Source organism: Pyxicephalus adspersus, chromosome 9, assembly GCF_032062135.1.
Source record: "Pyxicephalus adspersus chromosome 9, UCB_Pads_2.0, whole genome shotgun sequence".
Lineage (NCBI taxonomy): Eukaryota > Metazoa > Chordata > Amphibia > Anura > Pyxicephalidae > Pyxicephalus > Pyxicephalus adspersus.
The window spans coordinates 49783268-49809934 of NC_092866.1; the positions used below are offsets into that span (position 1 = coordinate 49783268).

At 38.0% G+C, this 26667-nt stretch overlaps 1 protein-coding gene across 1 annotated transcript in view; it reads left to right on the forward strand.

Moving 5' to 3' along the window:
- Positions 1-26667, forward strand: part of ELP4 (elongator acetyltransferase complex subunit 4) — a gene marked incomplete in the record, with an annotated part of 147620 nt that overhangs the window by 49721 nt on the left and 71232 nt on the right. The window contains 3 exon segments of the mRNA XM_072421861.1: positions 3365-3498; positions 14539-14632; positions 23520-23708. Coding sequence (XP_072277962.1) covers positions 3365-3498; positions 14539-14632; positions 23520-23708 — 417 coding nt within the window.

Genomic DNA, 26667 nt, shown 5'->3' on the forward strand with positions numbered 1-26667 from the left:
GGGAATTGAGTACATTGAGGAGCTATTCAGGGGCTTCTGATATAGCCCAAGCTTTTATTGCGTACATTCTGACCTAATCCATCTCCACCCAGTTTGTAAGCACCATAGTTCCCCCTCCTTCCCTCGCTCTTCAATCAAAAGAGGTTATCACCTACCTTAATCCGCAGAACAGCACGGATTAAACTCAGCTATGTGCCCCAGGATTCCCAAAGACGAGGCAAGAAAATAAAATACTTGTTTCTACTTATTTTTTTTTTCAGTATCTTCACTAACTTCTCTTGAGCTTCGTTGGGGGATTAGCATCTGAAATAAGCAACCCCGGAGTTCTTGTCAATGAAGACATCAGATGAAAGTTCACTTAGTCAGGCCCTGTGTTTCTCCAACATAAAGGAGGCTCGAAGGAGGACAATAAAAAGATGAGCTCTGCGGAGTCTGCAATAAAAACATTCTGAAGGCTAATCCGGATAAAGGATAGATTATAGACCAGAAACAGACCCTTTTTTAATTGGTTTTAGATTTGTTAACCCAAGTTGTCTCATGGGGTTTATAGCAAAAAGAGAAGGTGTAAATAGGTAAAAAGGGGGAAAAGTTCAATCTGCTATAAAAATGATATGGCTGGATGTTGTTTTATGATCAGTACTGAGCTTTTTTTTTTTTTTTTTATAAATTTTGCTTTTTTAGGTTACATGCCCATTTTTTGCTTGGTTTGATTGCCACGCAGTACATGTGCCTTATGATAACGGCACAGTTGTTTAGTTTTACAGGCGAGTACAATGGTGCTGCCCATACAAGTTAGCATAATATGAGATCTTGAATAGTAAAAGGCTTCCTAGCATATGTTCTCAGTGCATGGTCATTGTACAATGTAGTAAGCATAGCAGAAATAAAGTAAAAAAACAAAACACCAACCGAGCAGCTCTCTCTCTCTCTCTCTCTCTCTCTCTCTCTCTCTCTCTCTCTAAATATATATATATATAAAATGTATTTATTTTTTTGCCTGCCAAAGAAAATGTTATTCTATGTTATTCTGCTCACCTATTTGTAAAACTCAGAACACATGCCACTTTGCACGGGCATGAGGATGATTCTACTTTGTTCTGATTCAGCTTGGTAGCTTCCTGTGTCACCTGCCTGTTCATTGGACTAAGTCACATCAGTGTGTTGATCCTAATTAATTGACCATTAGGCAGGCTGGAGGGGAAATTTGCAAAGCTGGACAAAGCACTTATAGAATCATCTTCTTGTCTGTGCAAATTGATTGAAGTGAGATTTATGATTCCATGGGGTAAATTACCAATTATTCATAATAATGAACGTACCAATGGCCTGAGCTTTCTGTCAATATTAAAGAAAACCCCTTTCATAACTCATAAAGCTGATAAAAGAAAATGCCCAGATTTTCATACTTCCACCTTCCAACGCACACAATCTCTAAGTCTATAGGTACAAGTTAATAAAGCTAGTGTAAATATTTTCATATTTATTAGATGTAACATAATAAAAATGCTTCATTAGTCAAGTGCAAACAATAATTGTGTGTAAAGCATTGTGGCAGAAGATAAAAAACTGGCAGTCCCATCTCAGAAAATGTTTGTGGCCATTTAAAGCTGAAGTTCAAGCAAAAAAAATCCTGCATACTTTTACATTTTTTCTTTTGTTTAGAAAGGTAAAACATTTACCAGGTGATACAATAGAGATCTCAAAAGTACAAAACCAATTTTTAAAAAATTAAACAAAAATTACAAAGTATAATTCTATACAACCAGATGTTTGAATGTTTGCCTATTACTAATTCTCCAAAATAAGTTAAAATAATAATAATTTTATTTCTATACAGAAAAAGGTAAAAAAAAAAAAAAAATCACATGAGCGTTTTCAGATGGAACTTTCAATTGGCCTTGGATTGTATTAATAATAATTGTATCCAAACTGAGACAGAATCTTACAAATCTATTTATTGAGAAATAATAAAAGCAGTAATATAAGTATAAGGCAGAACAAAACATTCACTAAGAATTGACATATAAAGAAAGAGGGTCAGTCATGCAGAGTCTTACTTAAAGAAAATCAGACTCATATTTGTGTATGTATATATATATATATATATATATATATATATTCTTCACAATGTTGATCTAATTCCTGTAAAAGATTTTGTAACAATTGTATGTCTTGAAGTTTTGATAACGCTGCTCTTTCAGGACTGGAGGTATGTATAACCATTTAAAGCAGATTAATGGCAACATCCACTCATCTGCATGTGGAAATCATGGACTATAACAGGCGGACAATGCAAAAGAAATAGTCCAGAAACCACTCCAAAAAGCACATGGACATCCCAAACAGCCTTGCATAACACTATATTCAAAGTGACAACATGAGGGCTAAAAATAAAGGCTTCTTGGAGGTTTTAGGTAACCAAATGTAAGATATAACGTGCCAAAACTAAATCAGGATATCAATGTGCTCTACAAACCATACTGGTGGCTGGACAAGCACAGGGGGCGCTCTAATTAAGCCTTGGCAGTGTTCAGTGGCGATGGCATGAGTTTGACATCAGTTTGTGACACATCTGAGATCACTAAGAATTTGACAAGTGCATTTTGTCTTCAGTCAATCTTTTTTTGGCCTTCTTCAAGCAGCTTTTGCTCCCTCCTATGGACTTCTATGGGATAATAAAACCTGTAAAAAGTTAAAAAAAGTTAAAAAAAAAATTGACAAAGGTCCAAATACTGCAAGCCAGCTTACAGGTGGGTAGAGCATTACATATTATTGGCGCTCCTTCCTTATCCAAGCAACATGCTGGTTACCAGAGCGGAGGAAGATGTGTGACTCTACTACAGCAAAACTCAGCCAGGGTTCCTCCAAAGGTTGCTTGGGGTTCTTCAAACTGTGGTGGAGTGACCTTCTATAAGATGGTGGTTGCACAGTTCTGGGGCCTTCACCATTTGGTAGACCAACTGTATTATTTGTTTAGTTGTCTATAGTGGAGATTTTCCAGCTACCACTGTAAGGGGGGGTATTTGTTCCACTGGCCACCAATTTAAAAAAAAAATTCTCCCAATGAATTGGTTTTAGCAGTGGTTCCCCGTGCCTTATTTTACAATCTTTGGGGGGTGAATAAAAAGGTTGGTAAAGGCTGTGCTATTAGATGGGAAATGTGTGTAAATCATGAACGTAGCTACATTAAATCAGCTAAGTGTTTTATTGTGTGGGTGAAGTTTATCTATAGGAACATTGCTAATTCAGACTTATTAATGAGCCCAACTATTGTTGTATTTGAAAAGCTAGTGTATCCACATATTTTAGTACAATCAGATTACTAATTTATTTTTAATATTACTTTTCTTTTTCTCATACACAGTCTATGCCATTGTCTTCATCCAGATTTGGCCATTACTATGACATATCAAAAACAATGTCTCTAGATATGTTGCAGCTTGTGAAGACACATAGCTTCTACTATCCTCAGATGATCTCGCTGGAAGAAGCATACAGGTAATTTTATTTAAAGTTTTTCTATTGAAAGAATTTATGTAATGATTTGTTTTGGCATACCAAACCTTCTTACTCACTCAATATATATATTCACAGTGTGTGTATACTGAAACTCGTGACTATTAAACAGACTTATTGCCTATTTTCAGTTCCAGGCAACCTTAAACCCCCAAAGTCTGCCGGTTTGCTTACTGCCCTTAGGGTAACTACAGTGTGACCTTGTCACCACCGAAAACTGCAGGAAGTCCTTCCACAGCCTGATTTATTTATTTATATATATATATATATATATATATATATATATATATATATTCTGTTTACTTTTAATTTAATAAGGCCCACTATATACACTTTGACTCGGATATGAGTTTAACTACTACTATGCGTTTAATTACAATTAAACAGATTGTAGTTGCCCTTATATCACTCAGTTATAATTATATAGTAATTAGACCTCCTGTTCTCCAAATTTCTCTTTATTGTTTTATTTTAATCAGTTCTAAATCTTTCTTTTGAATATTCAACTTTTGTTGTTCTTGTGTTTGAGTTGTTTTCCCATATCCCTAAGTTTCTAGACATTTCATCATATAAAAGCTGTTTTTCAGTTAACTTACCCCCTATCATACTCATCACATATCTGGGGTATATCACTCACCCTTTATGAAGGCCAAATGACAAATTATATGACTCCTTTAAGTAATAATTAAATACTTCTGGCCAGCCCAAGAACTTGATATACTATTTCAACAGATCAGCTGGTGCCTTTCACAGTAGTTAGCGTTGTGCTAAGCAAATTGTTATGTGTGCAGGCATAATTATACTAATTTGCATTATGCTCTGTATGGCATTTGGTAACATTTTTCCAACAGAATCTTTTTATGATATGATTATTTAAAAGCATATCCGTACCCACCCCAATAGATTTATATTTCATATGCCCAGTTAATTGTGGTTTCTCATAATCACAGCCCATATAGGACAGCATATGGATGTCTGTGCCCACAGTATACAGAAATTCCTGTAAATAATAACAGTACACCCCCATGTTTCTATCCAGAGCAATATTACACCTGCATATTGTGGGTATCACATATTTTCCAAAACCTGTGCTACTATTCTATAGCCAGGAAGCTTGATAGGAACCATGAATAGAACTCTATAATGGCTAATAGAAGCCAAAAAATTTAAAATATTAACACTTGGTATTATTTTTAGAAGCAAATATGCTAGTTCTGCTTCATAATATGGCCTTTTCTAAATGGAAAGCTTTAAAATCTTTCTCTGCAACCATGGCCTCAATACAATTCTACTTCTCTGCTATGCTATTTTATAATAAAAATATAAAATAATTATATTGTAAGAAAAGATTGTACTGTTTGTGGCCAGCTTTGGTATGAATGTATAATTGAGTGATTGGTACCATCTTGCCCCATATAATAAATATTTGCCCATTCTATTTATCTCTAACAAAGATTTATCAGTTAAATAGAGAACATCCATAATGTTTCCAGTCCTTGTAGGGAGGACAGGGCCAGGGAACTGACACGTACGTGTAGCCTTTGATACATGTGTGTGTTTGGAGGCGGTGGGAGGCTCGTTCATAAGCCCTTCTGGCAGCTAAAGCAAACATGTTTAGTGCTAAGTATTTATCTTTTTACCCTTAATGCAAACAGCATGGAAAGGGCTGTTTGGCAACACTACAGGCAGCGGAGGACATGGACAAAGGTCGCAGTGATTTTCATCATCCGTTCTGTTAGACCTTCTCAGGTCAGCAAATAAAGCAATCTGTACACCCTAGGGAAATGGAGAAGGGTTTTAAGGATTTTATTTTAATAGTAAATAACATTAAGCCTGTTAACTGCACTTACAGATAAACCTTTCCACACATATCCCAGAAACAGCCTTATCTCAGGCCTTTAATACAGTTTTATATAATTTGTGAATGGAAAAAGCTTTACCGCTGCCTGCAAAGAATATGCACTGGGATCTGAGAAACGCATTACGAGTTGGGAGTGCAGCAGTGTGTTGTGGATTAAGGTAAATCTCCACCCACGATGGAAAAGTTAGATCCCCTGGCAGATATGTTTTGTAGTCTTTTGTAAAGAGAAATTTCCTTTTACTTCCGGTTGTTATAAGAAGTAAGTAACTTTTTAGGGGACTTCCAAGCGTGACTATAAACAGTACATTCCCAACTCTGATGGGATAACACATTCTTGTTAATGATCGCAAAGTTTCCTGAGTTACTTATATTTTTCTGTACACAGTGAGAAAACAAGCGTGCACCTATTAGTCCTTTGGGCTACTTCCACAAAGGGATTCACTAGGTCTGGGCACTACTTTTCTTGACCTTTTAAACATGGAGGTTGTTAAGGGACCCCAGCTATAAATACTATATCCACAACTCACGGTATATTACTGAAGTGGTTAGTGGAAAGAATGCCTCTTTTATTGCTAGCCACTGGGAAAAATGTAACCCTTAGAGATACCAAAAAGTTCATTGGTGTTAGGCTGACCTGAGAGTCTCAAACTGCTTATGGCTCAAGGAACCCTTAGCCATGAACCCACCTACTCTATCACTGAATAGATTTGCTGACTGTAACATAGACCCCTAAATATTTTGGATAAAATTAACAGTCCACTGATAGATATAACTTGTTACTGCTTATCATCGTTACTGAACCCGGTAAATACTCGAAATTCTTCTCACCCTATAGTGAGCTTTTGTCCTAGTCACTCTCCACCAGGACATGCAAACTAATTAGGCTAAGTGACCTTCTGTTTTCTGTTCAGGTAGAATGACAATAAGCAGATTGATTAGCAATCACAACAAATAAAGGTAGCAAGTTAGTCTGCTGTGCTAAATCCACAAGTGGTCCTAATTCCTGGCTTGTCCTGGGGAGTAAAAAACAGGAACATCAGTTTACTCTCACACATTTCAAAATGGCCTGCTTGGATCCCTGTAATCTGCAAGACACTCTTTACAATGTAAATTCACTGGTAAAACAAGATGAGCTTTTATTGTTCTGGGTATGTTGTACATAGCAGGATACCGGTCAATCCTACAAGCTGAACACCTTTTCAAAAAAAAAAGAATTGCACTTTAATTTAGTCTATGGGTAAAAAAAAACTACTCAGTGATGTGACCTGGCCCATGTATGACCTACTGGACTTGCCATTTAAAATCTAAAAGGTATTTAAAATTGTTTGCATATTTGAAAATGTTTTAGTGTTTTCTTGAAATTGAATTTTAGTGGACCTCTCCACACAGCACTCAAAGGCATTTATACTAAACCACATTATTTAAGGATATATATATATATATATATTTTTTAGGGGTTCAGTGAAGAAAAAAGTTCCTTAAATTGGTGGCCTGTGAAAAGAATTCCCCCCTACAGTGGTGACTAAAATACCACCTTTATAAACAACTAAAAACATTATTGGAGTCATTCAGCTGGCTCTACCCAGAACTATGCGGGCATTCTCTAATTGGAGATCAATCAGCCACAATTCAAAGAACGCCTTGCAACCCCTGGAGGGACCCTGGGGTTCCACAAAACCCTATTTGAGAATGGCTGACCTAGATTATGACTCCATCATAAAATACAACAAAACTGCAAGACACATGTCCTTTTACCCTTTGCCCTTTGGCTATACTTCTGGTCTGGGTTCTTTCTGCAGGATCTTTACTTATATATTAGGGTATCTAGAACCAAATGTTGCTGGTACAAATTTAAATCATGTGACCATGCTTTATTTTTTTTATATCTTTAAAATAACATCAACATCACAGAAAACCTTGCAGCTTGCAAAACACATGTGCTTCAAAATCCACAACCAAGATGCACATATTTGGAACAAGCTATAACACAATACTAGGTTTTATATTCATGGATGTCTATATATATTTTTATTGTAATATTCTGACGAGGAACCTACCAAATCACTGTTGGTGTTTGAAATAATTAAAAATCCCCTGGATTTCACTGGACCTGCCTTTAAATAAATAAATCTTCTAACTAATAGTAATTACTGTTTATTTTATCATTTGTACCCCTTTTCATGCTGGATTGTTCCCAACCATTTGGCAACTGCACTGTCCACAGCCAGGTATTTAGTGGAGACCACATATATGCCATCAGAAACAGAGCCCTTGCCAAAAAATAGGTCAGGGCGCATCTGTGACTTAGCCTGCAGCCTTACCATATGAATAATCGGAGATCATACATCCTCCCCCCTTAACAATAACTGGTTACATTAGAGGCTCTGGCAGATGCATAGTGTGGTGATCATACTGCTCCTATACCTCAATACAGCCAAGGGGGAAATATTTGGCACTAATTTAGTAGTTTTAAACCCCCTCGACTTGATCACTGTAGATTTAAATAAGGGTTTCATACAAGATTGTCCCTGAAAAAGTGGGAATAATTTAATGTTTGTAGTTTAATATACAAAACACATAAACACAATCAATAGGAGCTCTCCTTTTTCATCTTAACTAACAGAATTGCAATGCAATTGAAATGTACCACTGTTCTCATTTTTATGACACGGACCTATGAGTGGACACTTTCTCCTAGCACATTATGCTGCAATAAATAAAGTGCAAGTTTAACACAAGTTACACAGTATTCATATAGCGCTTACATATTACGCAGCGCTTTACAAAGTGCATAGTCGTGTTACTAGCTGTCCCTCAAAGGGGCTCACAATCTAATGTTCCTACCCTAGTCATATGTCATTAACACAGTCTAAGGACAATTTTTTGGGGAAGCCAATTAACCTATCTGCATGTTTTTGGAATGTGGGAGGAAACCGGAGGAAATCCATACATAAATGAGGAAAACTTCATCAAGTAGTGTCCTGGCCGAGATTTGAAACTGCTACCTAGCGCTGCAAAAGTCAGCCATGAGAGTTTACCCTGGTCTAAAGTATGTATTTTTTGTTTTGAGTGGGTATGAAGTGGCTGAGTACAACACAAAAATGTTTACAATACCAGGCTCCCTTGTGCTTTAAAATTGAATTACTCCAGTCTAGGGCAAAGCTATAGATTCACTTTAATGGCCCCTTTTTCAAGCATAACTAAACCAAGGAGTACTCGCCTATCCCCAGTTCATGGCAGGCTGCCACCATCTTCCCTCCAATTTGATCTTCAACCATGTTGATTGGCTGTGCTGGGATGTCATAAGTTCATTCATTCCCAGCACGAACAAAAGAACCAATGCTGAGCTGCTTAGCTCAGCAAAATTTGACAGCTGGTGGGCGATCAGGCAGGTAAGTCCAAAAAGAAATTTTACCTGTCTCTTTTCTGCTATAACCACCTGACTGAATCCCAAAAGTTCAAAGTGGGATTATGGTTCCACTATAAGCTGCACATTCTCATCTCTTCCTTTACCATAAGTGCTAATGCTAAGCAGAGGTAGCCTAATTCCTGAGCCACTCCAGTCAGAGCTTTCACAGGGCAAAGTACTCTCACTGCCCCATGTGACAGGGCTGCACCAATATGCAGTCACCATCACTGTCACATGGGGTAAGTCACATTCTTCTGAATACCTAGAATTAATGTGAACTTCCATGGCTTCTAGTTGCTAAATAGAGCAGGACAGTTGTAAAGGAAAGGTTACCATGTTACTCAACACTGCTGTGTACTACACCTATACAGATTACTTTGGTAAAGTTTGTTTTTGCATAGGGCTAAGCACACCCCTATGTGACTCTTTTAGTCCTTCTGATTGACCACTTCGGCTGCTGCTACATAGCCTATGGTTAGTATATAGAGCTCTACTGGATTACTTTAATCTGCTTTCATAATAGAAAGAACACATGTGGTTCTATTTAATGATTTCGATGCCATATACTTAACAATACCCTGTTTTTCCATTAGATTGGAGAGTATTTTTTTTTTAAATCTCATAATATTTATTACAGGTCTCCTTCTAGTTACCTAATCCACAACCATACCGGTTTGTTTTCAACTGGGAAAGAACATTAACAATATTATGATCCCAGAGACACTCAAAAGCATAAGACACTTTAGAAACATGGGAAAATAAATGCCTAATCCATCGTGTTGTGTCCCATTTACTGGGCCACTTTGTTACCAGACATCTCTTCGTTTTAACAATAGTTTTAAGCTAATTAACTTTTATCCTTTGGGCCAGCACTCTAGTAACTGATAAAACACGAGTCGGCAAGGGAGTATCCAGGCTACAGGCAAGTCTTCGACTTCCTTATTGATACAGTTTCTAAGCATTTATGAAAGGTTAGTTTATCAAAGATATGACAAATAGGCTTATTATCTGGAGGTGGACTCCATTAGGAGCTGTTGTTTAAGCTGCTTTAGCCAAATGTATCTAGAAACCTGAGTTCTACAGAAAATATAAGTACATACTGGAGCGTTTATGAGCTTCTATCGGGGGAGGTAAGAGTATTTGTTGTCTGCTGAGAGAGATGTACAGTGGAGATTAATTACTCTGGAAAACAGATGTAGGTTGATAGATTGTTGACTCTTATCAGCAACTTATTATGGGTCCTTATTGTGTCCTGTTTCTGCCCTTTTAGTGTCGGGAAGTGTCTCATAAACGTTTCAGCCTCTGTTTTGTAGTGTATTAAATGATAGCTGACTGTTGTTGGACCCTTAAGTAACAGATTTATTGATAGGTCAGACCAGGTACCTTGGTGGCCTAAAGTGTATGTCCAGGAATTACCCAAATTTACTCCTAAACCTCCTTTCTTCCCTTTCTTCTAAGTCAGAATATTGCAACATTCTTTCTTCTTTTACTTTTTTCCTGTAAAAGAAAACAAATTTTATTATTCCTATCACCAAGCTATACAATGATTGCATTGGTAGTTGCTGGGGAGGTAACTTTTCATTGATGTAGGCATGCCATCAGAACTTCATCTCCCAAGTGCCCTTCTGCCATGGACATACTCTTAGGCTAAGTACACATGTCAGATGATTCTCGTCTGATTATCGCTTCAGGGCTGGTATCAGTCCAGAATCTGACATGTGTACAGCAAGCAATAAGTCCTGGCGGATCCACGAACAACGAGCGGCAAATGACCGCAATGTAAGTGAAAGGAGGAGAGCTCAGAGGGGTGCAACTCGTCATTCTTCCCCCTCCTCTCACCATTAGGCAGAATGGTTCTGTATGTATCATTCAGTAAGTAAAGTCAGTATATATAACTGCCCTGCATACATTATCTAGGTCAGTAAATTCAAAAAGTAATTAAGCCTTTGAATCAGCAGCAGCCAAGAATCAGCAGGATGGCAAGGTATCTTCAATTTTGAGACAAAGGTAACAGCAATGGCACCTTTACCTGTTCAGGTTTCCTGTAAGATTTAATAAAGTTTTTGTCTATTTTAATACTGAGCATATTAAAGAAAATATGTGAACATTTCCCTTTTCCTTTAAAATAATTTTTAAATAAACTATGCATCTAAGCAATGGAGCTGGGACATATGGGTTTTTATGTCTTCTTTTGGTCAACACGGCTAGCTCAGTGGTTAGCAGTCTTGCCTTTGCCTTTTGCATATTTGAGTCCCAGGTTCAAATCTCTCTGCGTTTGTGTGGATTTCCTCCCAGATCACTAAATCATGCAGTTAGGGTAAGGTTGGCCTTAGACTGTGTTAATGACATACAGTTAGGTCCATAAATATTTGGACAGAGACGACTTTTTTCTAATTTTGGTTCTGTACATTACCACAATTAATTTTAAATGAAACAACTGCAGTTGAACTACAGACTTTCACCTTAATTTCAGTGGGTTAAACAAAAAGATTACATAAAAATGTGAGGAACTAAAGACTTTTTTACACAGTCACTTAATTTCAGGGGCTCAAAAGTAATTGGACAATTGATTTAAAGGCTATTTCATGGGCTGGTGTGGGCAATTCCTTCGTTATGTCATTATCGATTAAGAGATAAAAGGCCTGGAGTTGATTTCAGGGGGGTGCTTGTATGTGGAAGATTTTGCTGTGAACAGACAACATCCGGTCAAAGGAGCTCTCCATGCAGGTGAAACAAGCCATCCTTAAGCTGCAAAAACTGAAAAAAAACATCAGAGAAATTGCTACAATATTACGAGTGGCAAAATCTACAGTTTGGTACATCATGAGAGAGAAACAAAGCACTGGTGAACTCAGCAACGCCAAATGACCTGGACGTCCACAGAAGACAACAGTGTTGGATGATCACAGAATAATTTCCATGGTGCAGAGAAACCCCTTCACAACAGCCAACCAAGTGAACAACACTCTCCAGGAAGTGGCGTATCGATATCCATGTCTACCATAAAGAGAAGACTGCATGAAAGTAAATACAGAGGGTGCACTGCAAGGTGCAAGCCACTCATAAGCCTCAAGAATAGAAAGGTTAGATTTGACTTTACTAAAATCCATCTAAAAATGCCAGCACAGTTCTGGAAAAACAATCTTTGGACAGATGAAACCAAGATCAACCTTTACCAAAATGATGGCAAGAAAAAAGTATGGAGAAGGTGTGGAACAGCTCATGATCCAAAGCATAGCACATCATCTGTAAAACATGGCGGAGCCAGTGTGATGGCTTGGGTGTGCATGGCTGCCAGTGGCACTGGGACACTAGTGTTCAATGATGATGTGACACAGGACAGAAGCAGCCGAATGAATTCTGAGGTGTTCAGAGACATGTCTGCTCAAATTCAACTAAATGCAGTCACAATGATTGGGAAGCGTTTCATAATACAGATGGACAATGACCCAAAACACACAGCCAAAGCAACCCAGGAGTTTATTAAAGCAAAGAAGTCAGTTAACTGATCTGAACCCAATTGAGCATGCACTTCACTTGTTGAAGACTAAACTTTGGACAGAAGGGCCCACAAACAGACAGTAACTGAAAGCCGTTGCAATAAAGGCCTGGCAGAGCATTAAAAAGGAGGAAACCCAGCATCTGGTGATGTCCATGAGTTCAAGACTACAGGCTGTCATCGCCAGCAAAGGGTTTTCAACCAAGTATTAGAAATGAACATTTTATTTTCAGCGTTTTTATTTGTCCAATTAGCCCCTGAAACGAAGTGATTGTGTTAAAAAAAAGGCTTTCAGTCCTCACATTTTTATGCAATATTTTTGTTCAACCCACTGCATTAAAGCTGTAAGTCTGGTATTCAACTGCATCTGAGTTGTTTCATTTAAAATTAATTGTGATAATGTACAGAACCAAAATTAGAAAAAAGTTGTCTCTGTCCAAATATTTATGGACCTAACTGTATGACTATGGTAGGGATATTAAATTGTGAGCTCCTTTGAAGGACAGTTTAATGACATGACTATGGACTTTGTAAAGTTCCGCATAATATGTTGGCGCTATATAAATACAAGTTAATATTAATGATTTATAAAGTGCACGTCTGCTCTGTCCTCGTGAATTTGTATGTACCGTGTGTACACAAACTGCAGTGAGTTGAGGCTGCTCTCAGCGGTAACAAACTATAGGCTCAGAGGTATAATGATCAGGTGTACTGGGGATAGCAGCTCATTAACTATGTGTTAATTATCTGTGATTACTATTTAACTGCAATGGCGGATTCATTACGTGCTCCATTGTGAGGCAAGCTTGATATAATTAAGTCATTGAAGTTTTCTACACCTTCACCTATAACCCTTTTTTTTCTACTACATCTAGTGTGCAGACAACACCTCACCCTGCAATGGACTTTCCATGGAGTCACGAGACTCAACACATTTGTTTTCAGATGTTATAGTATTGGATATCAATGGCATTACCTTTTACACTCTGGAGTTATTTGTTATTAACTTCAAAATGCACTTTGAGAGAGCATTGGCCAACAATATGCATTTTAATGTGGTGTGTAGACTTGTCCAAAACACATTCTCCAACAGCATCACAGAGAGAATAAAGATCCCCTAGAGGAGTAGGGGAAGGTTTAAACCCCCGTCAGAATATTTTTTGTCATTGCTCTTGTTCTAGATTTACTCTCATTTCCTGTGTGGTGAAACCATAATCAACAGGAAAGTAAGTTACTAAATTTCTGTGTGAAAGTCATGGACTGTACCACAAACCATGCAATGGTTTTATTCCATCCTCACTATACCCCAAAACATTGAAAAAATGTTTTGGGTTTGATATACAACTTAATAATTATGTTTTAATACTTTGTTCAATTATATTGTTGTGCATTATGTCTTTAAAGTTACATTGCTGCAGTGTAGAATCTCTGAAGAGAGTAGACTACTGTACAGCAGTGTTTCTCCGCTGCATTAATATGGAGGAACCCTTGAAATCATTTTAGGTTTACAGCTCTCAGTACATTTGCTTGTGGGTCAATGTGATAAATGCACCTTTACATTGCTGGAAACTGGGAGAAATGTTTCCCTTACAGGAGGCCCAAAAAGCTTTTTAGCGTCCTTTAAATTGACCTGAAAGGCAAAAATTGCTCATTGTTCAAGGAACCCCTAGCAACCACTGGAAGAACCTCAGGGTTCCACTGAATCCTGGTTGAGAAACACTTGTTCAGGGGGATATAGCAAAGAGGAATATGTACGCTCCAGAAGACTTTATTTCATGACACTTTCAGTACTCGCAGCTTGTCCCACAAAGCCATTCTTTTTTCTGGTCCTGTAGCTGCTCCCTAAAAACACAATCAGGTACAATGTAAAACCAACCAGTGCTTTACATTGTGCATAGGGGTTTTTGGGGTAATCCACATTGCAGGGCTGGAGAAGGGTGCTGATCTGCTGGGCAGGCAAGGACTAAGGGAAGTACGTTTCTTTGCTGTATTCTCCTAGATTGAACAAGAGTTAGACCCTTAGCATATGTGGTAGGGGCCTTACCCAAATGTTTTTATAAGCTGCCCTGAGCTCAAATTTAACAACAATGAAAGTTTTATTTATGTTTGATTATTATACTGATTTAGTTTTATTACTTATTTGTATCATACATTTACCCATAGACAACTACTAAGGAAGGGGGTAACCTCGAAGAAACAACAGAATTGTTGGAGTTTTGTAATTGTGATTTCTATTCTCTCGTTCCTCTCTAGCTCTTCAAGCAAGATGACCTGTGACTACAGCCAGCTCTTGCATTCTATCCAGCGAGCAGTTCACCAGGGAGGATTTGATGGATCCAATCCCCAGGTACCCAGCACCTTTACTATCTGGCTTGTCATCATGTAACTAATTGTGCTGTGCCATCTCTCAGAGGGGCTCCTGGGAAGGTCTTGGAAAAAGGAACAGTGCACAAGCTGTTTCTAAGCACCGATAATGTAAACAGGGAGGCCAAGGCCAGGTAGCTGAAATGTTAATACGTAATCTGTTCTCAGTGGACATGACAAGAACGTGCGAACGCACTCAACCATATTTCTAAAATATGCTTAACCGCAATATTTCTCCTAATGGCTGATTAACTGCACATGGTGTCTGAAGAAGGGAAATTAATTTACAGTGGAGGAATGAGATCAAATCACTTCTGAGTGTTAACGCCGTGTTTTGGTTTGTTTATTGGACAACACAATGGCCTAGCAGCACTGTGGTTCTATATTAAATTTCTACTTTGCACACTAATTGTTTAAAGTCTTGGCCATGATTCTTGTAGTTCTTCTCACAGCCTTGAGGTTTTCATTCTTCACTTAAAAACATACAAGCATTTTAACTATTTCACCCAAAACAGACCCTATTTTGTGTATAAATACCAGACTTTGGGAGAGGTGTCTAATCAATTTCAGGTAACTCTTGATGGAATGTTTTAACAGATTCAGGCAACCTACCACTAGTGGCAGATGTCCTAAATTTGTGTAGGAACACAGAATTACATTGGTGACTTTTCATACCGACTATTAGTTCCAAAGGCATTGTGTAAGCAGTTTATCAGATTTCAAGGTTGGTTATTAAAACATTAACTTTAAGGCTTTCAGGTTTATTACTTCCTAAGTTCATAAGTATGACATTTTTTCAGTTTTTATAGACTAGGGAACATATAAAACTATATCAAGTTTTTTTTGGTGCCTGCAAAAAAAAAAACACTTCCTGTTATGAAAATACAACATGAAATGAGAAGAAGTCCTTTTGAAATTAGTTATCCTCTTAGATAGTTGGTATCAAATTAGATATTTATTCCAAAACAGGTACTACATGGTTTATTGAATGTTATAATATTTTTCCTCATGAAGACAATGGCTTTCATGACAAAAAGGGTGAATTTCTCCACCTTGGACAAACATTTGCCATTGTTCCCTAACTGAAACAGTATAATTCTATATATATATATTTTAAGGAATACTGCTGATAGATTGCTTTGATTTTGATGAAAATATGCCATGGGTATGTAACTTAGCTTTCACTCGACCATACTTGCAGTATAATATTTCTAGAGTATTATTAGTGGCCCTAATCCCACTTAATATTTTTGTCAACAGCCAGTTCACTTTAAATGGGGCCAATGTAAACTTATAAAAACTAAAATACAATACAATGCCACAATTGCAATTCTTTCAATGGGCCAAAATAAAAACAAAACATTGATTATGTATGTGTAGCTCATCACAAGTTACACAGCAGTGCTCTACAGAAATAGGAATTGTACAGCCTGTAGCAACCAGAAATCTTCTTTCACTGATCTAGTTGCTCTGATATCTCTTTCCCGTAAGGTTAAACCCAACGCCATAATTATTTTTGTAATATAATAATATAATCATATATTTACATAGATCTTTCTGGATTAGTCACATGATCAACTGTCTGAGGTTCGGGAGTCCTATATACGTGTACTTGTGTTTAGGTGTTTAGGAGTATAGGTCTGCTTTCATTTGCTGTTCTGGAATGCTTGCTGATCGAATACTAAGGTATTTAATTACCTTAAAACACATAATCCTCATATTGTTACAGGAAACCCACATTACTGGATCAAAGGTCATAGTTCTGAAATGCCCTTGGGTACTTTAGCCTTTCATTCAACATAATCCACATACTCCAGAGGGGCAGCTATCCTTATCAGCGAATCTCTGCCGTTTTTTAATAGACCAGATCATCCTACTGCTAAATAGTAGATATGTATTAATAACTGTGACTAAAACCAACAGTCACTACTTCTTGGTGATTGTCTGTGTTCCACCACCCTTTGATATAGCAATAATTAAATATCTTGTATCTAATCTGCTTTGCATTTTGCCATCTGGCATGTTTATCCTCTTTTGCCAGTTGCCTTGGCAGTGTGGAATCTCTGTTCATTTAGCTTGCTCTGCTCAGATTTCAGTCTGCTGAGACTCGTGGGCATTGCAGGCTTTGCCTTTGGTGGCAGTGCCCCTCTGGAGAAGTAAATTGGTCCCTGACAGGAACAGCTTCCCGCTTACTGTAGTAACTATGGCAATAGGCATGTCATAACATTTCCTACAGTTCAATGTGCAGAGTTCTGCTCCTCTAAATGATAAGTCAACTTAAGATCAGGAAGATACCAGATGCGTAGAGCCAAAGGATAAAAGAGCAAATGGAGCTCCCACCGTCACACTGAACTTCACTTGTATTATTTTATAGGGGGTATATTGCAAATTGTGACATGTGGACAGTAATTTATAGTTATATGATAAAGGGGCATTAGTGATAATTCTGTGCCTCCCAGAGTTCGCAGAATGAAATATTTTTTTTTTTATCAATAACGTAAACCATATTTACAAATATTACCAAACATATTTCTCATATTTGTGATGTCATTTTAAAGAGTTTTAGAAAATACTCTAACCCGTATACCCTTTGACAGTCCGTATCCTTTTAAAGCGTACAGCCTAATGCAGTGTTTCTCGACTTTTATAATGTGGACAAACACTTGAAATATATTTCAGGTCTTCAGGGAACTCTAACTATAATTAGTATATCCACAACTCATAGTATATTGTTGGGGTGGTCATTGGGAAGAATGGCTCATTGTTGGCTATTGCGAAGAATGTCACCCTTACAGATAGCCATTGGGAGGAATGTCACCCTTACAAATAGCCAAAAAGACCATTGGTGTGAGGTAAACTGACCTGAGAGTCACAAACTGTTCAAGGAACCCTTAGCAACATCTGGAGGAACCCTTTTTGAGAAACACTGGTCTAATGTTTGTAACCTAGTTGTATGCACACACCTCCGTCTTTTGTGTGCAACAAGGATTTCTACCCCAATCTTGTGGTTGCACCACTAGATAAGTGGTGAGGCTAGCTCATTGTCTTTTGACATACATTATATGGCCCAATATTTGTGTACACCTAACACCACAATTACTATATAGCCAACAGTAAAGGCTTAATTTATCAAAGCTCTCCCCATGACTAGAGAAGCTAGACTATCATGGTTGAACCCCGGTGATGGAACAAACCTTAAATGGATTTAGTCCAGGATTGAAATCATTTACCAAATAATAGCAGATGATTTTACGTTTATCCATTTCAGGTTTTTCTTTACCCGTGTTATTTCAACTCGCTACACCTTCATGACCGCAAGGGATGGGTCGGTAAAGAACCGCTTAAGGCTTTCGGAATGGTGTCCGTACCCAAGGCGAATAACTCCTTAACGCGACCCGAAAATTACTTTTTCCCCACCTACATATCCTTAGTATAGCGTTGTATCTTATTTCCTCCATCGTGATTGCCCACAAAGTGTCTGCAATTGGTGGTTTTTAAATAACAGATGAGTTAGTGGAAAACCACCAACCATTACACAATAGAGTTATAAAAATTACTGCATACTTTACAACTGTGTGCTTGTCTTCATGAGAGCTTATATCAGTTTATGATAATAAATAATAGATCGAGATAACTATTTTTGCAGCATTTTTGGTCCTTGACCCCCTTCCCCCCACCTCTACTACTTTGTCTTTAGAAAATCATCACTCTAAATCCAGTGTGGTCTCTGCTTGTCGACTGCTTGATCCCGAAATAGTGCCAGACTCGCAGAGTATACTCTCCTGGCACCTCAGCTTGTCTGCTTCTCTTTGGCTTCCCACGATCTCCCAGGGCCCGCTTTTCCATCTGCAGCCTTTTTATTTTATTGTTATTTTTTTTTAAACCACAGCAGGGACAACTGAGTCCTCCTTCACTGCACCGCTCCACATCTCTGACTCATTTTTAAAGGTCCTTTAATGAGTCTCAGGTGCATGCTGTCACTCCTGAGACTTAACCCTTCTCCTGCTGCTGTGGACCTGGAAACTGCTGGCTACTGTATTTATTACTTTTATGAATAATATTTATGTAGTGCATCTATCTTTGATGGTGCTTTACAGATTTAAATATGGATGATAGATTTAAAATGTATTGGTATTAGAACCTGCATTGAAGCACAACTCCAGACAGATACAAAATGAGGGAAAAGAGAATTTATGTAATAAATTACGTTTTGCATAGAGCTAATTTAGGTATCTGAATCCAACTTTGTATCAGCCTCCTATAACTATTATTTTTATTGCAAAGCTGAATGAGATTTCTGTTTGCTGCCCCCTTTTAATCACGCACACCAGCACCCACATTGGCTCCTCTGACATTTGGATCTGGCCCAGCCGCAGTGAAGAGCACGAGAACAATCGCCAGTGAGTCACAAAAGCTCCCCATGATGACAATGACTTCCCACACTAGCAAATGTTTATTATTGCCCAGGATTTAAAGCTAAACTCTAGGCAGATATTAAACAACACCACCTGATGCTGTTCTTCTTTCACTAAAAATAATTGAATACATTTTTAAACCCTATGATGAGTTTCATCATTTGATTTATTAATCAGGGAGGAGCAGCACATGGAGCCAATCAGGTGTACTGCAGTACACATGTGCTGAATTTAAAAGACAGAAATGGCATAATCAGTCTTCTGGTGATCCTGCACTCCTCCATTTAATCACAGATAGGGGACAGGGAGCTGGCAATGTTTTGCATAACTGCAGTTGAGAAAAGGCAGGTCACACAGGTTCCACTTACCTTTCAGAGCTGTGTAAATCCAATGCATGCCTGGACATCAATACAAATCCTTTGATAGTTGTAGCTGTTTTCCTAAAGTTTAGTTTCAGTTATTCCACCACCTGTATGACACAGGAATTCCCACTGCAGATGCAACACTTGTAGATGCAATTCTACCAATTTTGTTGTTTCTGGTATTGTATCACCGGGTAAAGATTTTATGAACATAAAGACAAATATTTCTGGATAGTTTCCATGAAGCATAGTACTAGGGTATACAATCAAATGTTAAGTACACAGATATAACAGCCTGTTGTATTACAGCTTACCAGCCTTTAAGCTGTGCACACGCAGTTAAGTTTGTTGTTGGAAACAATCTTTCATGGTAATTTCCAGTGACAGATGAACGAACGAGCCCTGTACACACAATGCTGTCCCGCTCTATAGCGAGGGCAAGGGGAGGATGAGCTAGGAGCACCCTGCTCTGCTCTCCTCCATTGACTTATATAGCAATCATTCCCGACATCATATGGAGGTCATTGGGCAACCGCTTTACGCATCAGATTTACGGCCGAGATGAGCACAACCGTTTATCTGTTAATTATCTGACGTGTACATTAAATGTGTTGGCTGCCTTTCATGTCTTCATTAGTATGAAACTTTTTTTTTACAAACACAGAAAATACCTTTAAATTTCACAAAAAACATTGCTATTGTATAGTAAAATACGAAATAATCCCAGCACGCTATGTAATGGTGAGCTGTAGAGAGGATAACAGTGAATGTGAAGTGTGTTATCTGTAGGAATAAAAAGTTAAACCAAGAGAAAAAAAGCCTGAAAATTAAAAGACAGAGCCATTAAACTAATTTACATAAATTAAGTTTTTGTTTATAATCCTAGACTCATCTTAAAATGTAAAATAAATTACAACAATTATAAAAAAATTTGTTATTTACATCAGATTGCTTGTTAAAAAAACAGATCTCTGAATCTGACTGTGCCAGGGAATTTTTCGTCAGTGGTCCCTTTAGCTTTAATTTTATTTGATACAATAAAAATACTGTAAGCAAACATTTCTAATTGCAATAAAAAAAAAACTTTTTAGCTTTATTCATTTTTATTCATTTTTATTCAGTTTAGAATTATTCATTTACAAACAGACAAGCAGGAAACTTGTATTTGGGAATGGTGACTTAACATTACTGCATTGCTACTTCTTCATTCACACCAACCTTTTAACCTCGAAAAGTATGCAGTGTTCTTTACTGTGCAACTTGTGAGTCCTTAATATGTTCTTGCTTGGGGCGGTGGATTAGCTGAATTTGTCAGTGGCGGCTGATTGGGAGTCTGAATCGGCACCTTATCACTGCAGGGCCTCTGTAACACATTTCTTGGCTATGTGATGGCACAGCCAGAGTGAGACGTGTGATAGTGATCAGCTTCTGTCCGTCATACCACATAGCAGACACCAGTAGTCACACACCTGTCAGCTATGGGTGATTGCTTTTTTTTATAAAGTCAAACTTTTCACCTTTTTTCCCTAATTACAAGGTCATTGTAGTCTAATGTTCAGTTTTTACATTCCATTTCACAGCGCAGACTCAGAATGTTGAAATACGTGTTTGGAAAGCCCTAGTAGTTCACCATGAATTTATTAATAACTATAAGTATTGAGGCTGTTTAAGAAAGGCAATCAGATTTTAGCATTCATTTTTACTAGGAAAAATAACAATCAGACCTGATTTGCTGCAGGCAGCTTTTATAAAAGAAGATTTCATTAATCAATCTCACTCTGATTTTTTAAAGTGGAATTTAAGTTTTTCCACTAAGCAAAAAAATAAGCATTCATTTACATTTCAGACATAACTAGAAGAACCTGCAACACTCTAAATTAGGGTCACTCACAGAACGTTTATAAGACGTCAGCAGGATCTCCATTCACTTTAGCGGAAGGGTATGCTGACATCAAATCACTAATGTACAGCTGCTGCTCATTTTACCCAATCCAAAGCTTATTTTTGTGGTGATATTTGCTCTAGGTAAAAATGCCCTTCATTTTGGGCAGATTTATCTCATTTCCTGTTGTGTCCATATAGTACAGGGAATAAATGAAGTGAAATTAACAATAGGATGTAGCTACTAAGGTTTTGAGCTTCAAGAGCCCCCAAGGAGCCAATAAATGAAATACAGGCCACCAACCAACACAAACTGTATATGAACTGATTACAAAACCAGAAAGATGTTGTCACTGTGGTGACCAGTAACCTAACTCCCCTTTTTTTTGCTTTACCCTTTTGATGTTTGAGCCGTATTTTAACTGGAACTGTGAATAAAATAGGTGCTTGGAGAAAGGGATGCAGATTGGCATACATTAAAGGGTCCATGTACATACAAACTTTGCTGATGGATCAGTTTGAATGTCTTCTGAACTAATTCATTTTCAGCTGCATTTGACCATCTTCTAACCTGCGTTTGACTTGTTTTAACAGGTTTTGCATTCCCATAGAATTGTATACACCTATTTTAAGCAAACAAAAGCCGGTTAACATAAATTGTAATCCTATATTATGTACTGATACATACTACATGTAATTTCTTTTTCGTAGTGTGGGTTCGTGTGTGTTACAATTGCCTAGGTGAAGTCCGTCTTTTATCCTTACCTGGCGATATGTATTCCTTCTGCCATGCAGAAATCACTAACACATGACTGTCGCTCAAATTATCCCTAACACCTAGGTTGCAATTGACTACCTGGCTTCACTTTTCCATTCTGAACAATAGGCCAGAAGGCACACACATAGTGGGGGAATAACTTAGTCTAGAGGCATAAGAAGAGCCTTCATTCACTTATTAGGCATTAATAAAGAGTTTATAAGTTAAATATTTAAAATAATATAATATATTATATTATAATATAATATTTAACAGTGATCTCAGTAAATACTGGGAAAGGAGTAGGTTTAACAGAAATTTAAACAAGATGTTTGTGAGCTTCAAGCAATGCTGCAGTCAATATTACTAAAACACATATATGTAGAGCTCCTAGATTGTAATCTCCTCAAGACAGGGTCCTCTTCTTCTCCCGTGTCTCTCACTGTCTGTCATTTGCTACCCCTATTTAATGTACAGCGCTGCGTAATATGTTGGCGCAATATAAATCCTGTTTCATAATAATAATAATAGCACTCCATGTTGGAGGTAAAGGGATCACTAATGTAAAGCTGTGGCTAGGCTAATACATTTAAAGGGTTACCTATATCATTTTAGACTCTGTAGCTGCAGGCACTATGGAGCAGTTCATCCCAAATTAGTCATCTCACCATGCTCTCGGTCACAGCTCCTGCTTTGTGTGCACTTTAAAGTTTAAAAGGCTGCTGATTCACTGTTGTGAAGGGGAGCAAAAGGTACTAAGCTGCAAAAATAACCCAGCTCTCAATTCTGCAACCAGGAGATAAGAGCTTTGAAAGTAATCTGGGACTTCTAAGGATGACCTGAGGATGACAGTGAGATAGTTAAACATACAGGTTCACATTTCTGTGTTGTTTTCTTGTAACCTTAGACAGGTCGTCTCAAAGGTGCTGCTGCACAAATTAGATTTTATGCTCGACTGGACATAATATTACTCTTTAGTACATCTCTAATACTGTAACTTTTTAGCACATGATTATTACACCTCTGTAGCCAATGATATTGTGTTTGACTATGATTTCTGTAACAGAAAAATGTTAACAAGTTAGCTAGATCACACATTTGTATTCTAATGTACTACTATGCTAAATCCTAACTTATCTCATGGTCCTGTGGCAGTTAGAGTTTTAGTCCTCACCACTTCTGCCCTGGAATTCTGGTGAACACTACTACATGACCATGTGCAATATTTTATATAAATCTCTATACAACTAGTCAATGACATATTGTAGGGTGTAGAAGCCCTAAATCAATAGGAAGGCCAATTCAGTACGGTCTGGTACTTCTAAATGAAGATTTAAATGACTTGGGCAGAGTACACAGACAGTACTAAAGTTCTGGTGCGTGTATTTGTATGTTCTGATCTTACATCTGCCTGTGCATTACTATTGAAATGTTGTGTTTCATTTTATACAACAGAAAGGAGAAAAGAACATTTTACGAATTGGGATCCAGTCTCTGGGATCAGTGCTTTGGGGTGATGACATCTGCAGCGATGAACGCCCACACAATGTTCACAGCCTAACTAGGTTTTTGTATGCCCTCCGAGGTCTTCTGCGGTCATCTCTGTCCGTGTGTTTCATTACCGTTCCAGCACACCTCATCCAGGTAAGCTTACACATGCCTCTGTTTTTCTGGGCTATGCACGCCTGTCATCCATTGTTCAGACAACCCAGGCTGAAGCACTGGCATATTTCAAATATGAATGAGGGTCAGGAAACACTTGGCCTCTTCATCCAGAGCCATGTTTTCCAGTGCTGCATAGTTTCTGACAATGGGAAAGGGTTTACTTCAGTCCAGCACGGAGGAAGTTCTGGGCACTGCCATCTTCTTCCGGCTTCTTTCTTCTTATTGCTACATCACTAAATCTTGCACTGTGCAGGCACGAGATCAGGTAACGTAAATGAGGAAAAAAAGCTGATCCTACTGCGCATGCATGAGATATATTTACCCATTACAGGAAAAAAGCCCTCTTCGCACATGCCTGAGGTCAGGAATGCACAGATGGAGCAGTCAGAAGCCTCCTTGGATGTGTGACATGGTGGGTATCCCAGGTGGCTCTGCACTCCCATTCTGTCATTCTGTGATAGGTCAGCCTTAAGTGTATGTATGAACTATTTCTAAAATGTATGGTAACCCTAATTCTATTTCTGGTATGTTTGCATCACACCTTACTAGTTTTAGGCAAATCATTTTGGAGGTCCTGTCAGTAACAGCACTTTCTGTTGCAGCCTGGCAACTCCAAGCCACTACACTGAAATTAGCTGTGTTGTCATCCCACTCTGTGTACCCCTTCAGTGGGTCATTGAGCTGTTGACCAAATTTGCTTATGCCTCTTGCAGAGCTGATGGGCAGCCAATAAGTCAAAAGATTGTTTATGGCAGTGCTTCTTCAGAATGCGAGTCCAGAAAGTCCAGGAGTTATAATTTTAGGGAATTATGTTATGTTTATACTTATATATAAATCATTTATTATCAATCATTTATCAAGAGAAGGAATCACACTTTAATGTTTTCATTGACTCCATAGAAATCTGTCTCCTGCCAGAAAAGATTACGATTTATTTATTTTTTGCAGTATTATTTTATTATTTGACATTTTTAAGCGCTGCGTGACTTCGACAGTTGTTGCCCGACCTTAAAAAAAAAACCTGTATTTCTATAGCACGTCAAGTCTTTGTGCTCATCACTTTACACCATCATGTGTCTGACATACTAAGATGCTGTATTGTGTTTGATGGAATAAAAATCTGGTTTATTTGTCTGGGATTTGAGCCTTATATTATTGCAAGAGAAGCTAAAAGTGCTTTTTCTTTACTTGCTCTCCTATACAAAAACGTTTTAGGGCTGACCTAGATAACCCTTCTGTCTCGGAGAGAGTGCTTTTCTTGGCAGGGGCTGTCAGTTGTGCTGGAGTGTGTGCTAACATTTAGCTCTGTCTCTAGAACCCAGTGCACCAATCACAGTTTTGTTTTTGCTCTTAGGCTATTTTTTCCTGTAAGACCTGTGCATAAAAAAAAAAAAAAAAACGTTTAAAAATGTATTATAGGTTATTTTACCAGTTTGATGGCTTTAGATGTTTGGAGTCATGTACACTGGTTTTATATGCATTTTTATCTGAAAAAACTTTTCAAGGCACAGTGAGAGTTGAATATATCAATACCAAGCCTTTGTTTCCCACCCTTACTATGTAAGAAGGTCTGTCATGCAAAAATTAAAAAATCTTTGGTGTAACTTTTAGCCACTTAGAAGTGTGTGATATACCTGTAACACCCTTTCAGGCACTTTACGTTACGCTTAAATGCCAAGCCATTCCATTTGTAAATTTCAGACATTGCCAGCTTTACACAGCCCTACACAATCAGCCTATTGGCCATTAAAGCAATTATTCGTAGTGATTGGCCAATAGGGATTTAGGGGCATAAGAAAGTTTCAACCTTACCAGAAAGTGTCTGAGCTTTGCCCATCAAACAGATCAATATATGGGCTGTTTTAGGCAAGACCAGCCCGTACTTTATATCTAATCATAAAACAAAAAGGTAACATAATGTAAAACAATTATTCAGCTTTTCTGTGGTGCCTGTTGTGTTGTGACCATTTTAGTGTGTAAAGAACATTTCAGCAAGCATCACAGAAGTACCGACTAGCTTTGTACAAGCCATTGCAGAGGGCCTCTGTTGTGGAAGGTAAACCAGTCGTCAGTATTGCCTATAGCTGTGTATCTCAGCCAGGTTCCATCAGAGGTTGCTGGAGGTTCCTTGAGCAATAGGCAAATTGTGACTCACAGGTCAGGTTAAGTGACACCAATGATCATTCTGGATATCTGTAAGGGTGAAATTCTTCCCAATGACCAGCAATATAGCATTCTTCCCATGACCACCACACTAATATACTGTGAGGTGTGGCTATAGTAATTATTGCAGGGGGTCCCTGAACATCTGAAAATTATTTTAAGAGGTTCTTGAACAAGGGGGCCCTGAATTTTCATGTTAGGGTACGGCGAACGGGCCTGAACTAAACATGTCAGAACCTACCCCTCATCTCTAATCACTAATGGTAAGGGAATTTTCAGAAGGAAGCCGGTTGGATAGAAAAAACTGCATTCTTGGGTTGAAATAGAAGTACCTTAGTACATGCCCCGTTCCAGACAAAAAAATGATTTCTACAGTGGATGTCCTGTATACAAATCCCTTTATTTTATCACAGAATATTTGTTTAAGTTGGTGAACTGCTCACATTTGGGCGTATAAAAGAAGGAGGTTAAATGCAGGTCAGAAGGAGGTCCATTGCAGTTTAAAAACACATGTCAATAAACCCTAAAAGATCTCAGAAACATCTTCATGTGATTTCAAATGCAAACAAAATGCACCACAAAGCACTCTGCATTTTCAAAAGGAACAAGCCAAAGCCTGAGCCCAAAATGAGTGGTACCTCCATTTAAAATGTTACTGTCTTGTAGTGTCCTAAAATCCTCATTGTATTGGAGAAAAGTCTAATTACGTTTGCAGGATTTTTCCCCTGTCCTTCTTTGCTTTGCTTGGTTTTGCTCCTCCAGGAAAGGCACCCTT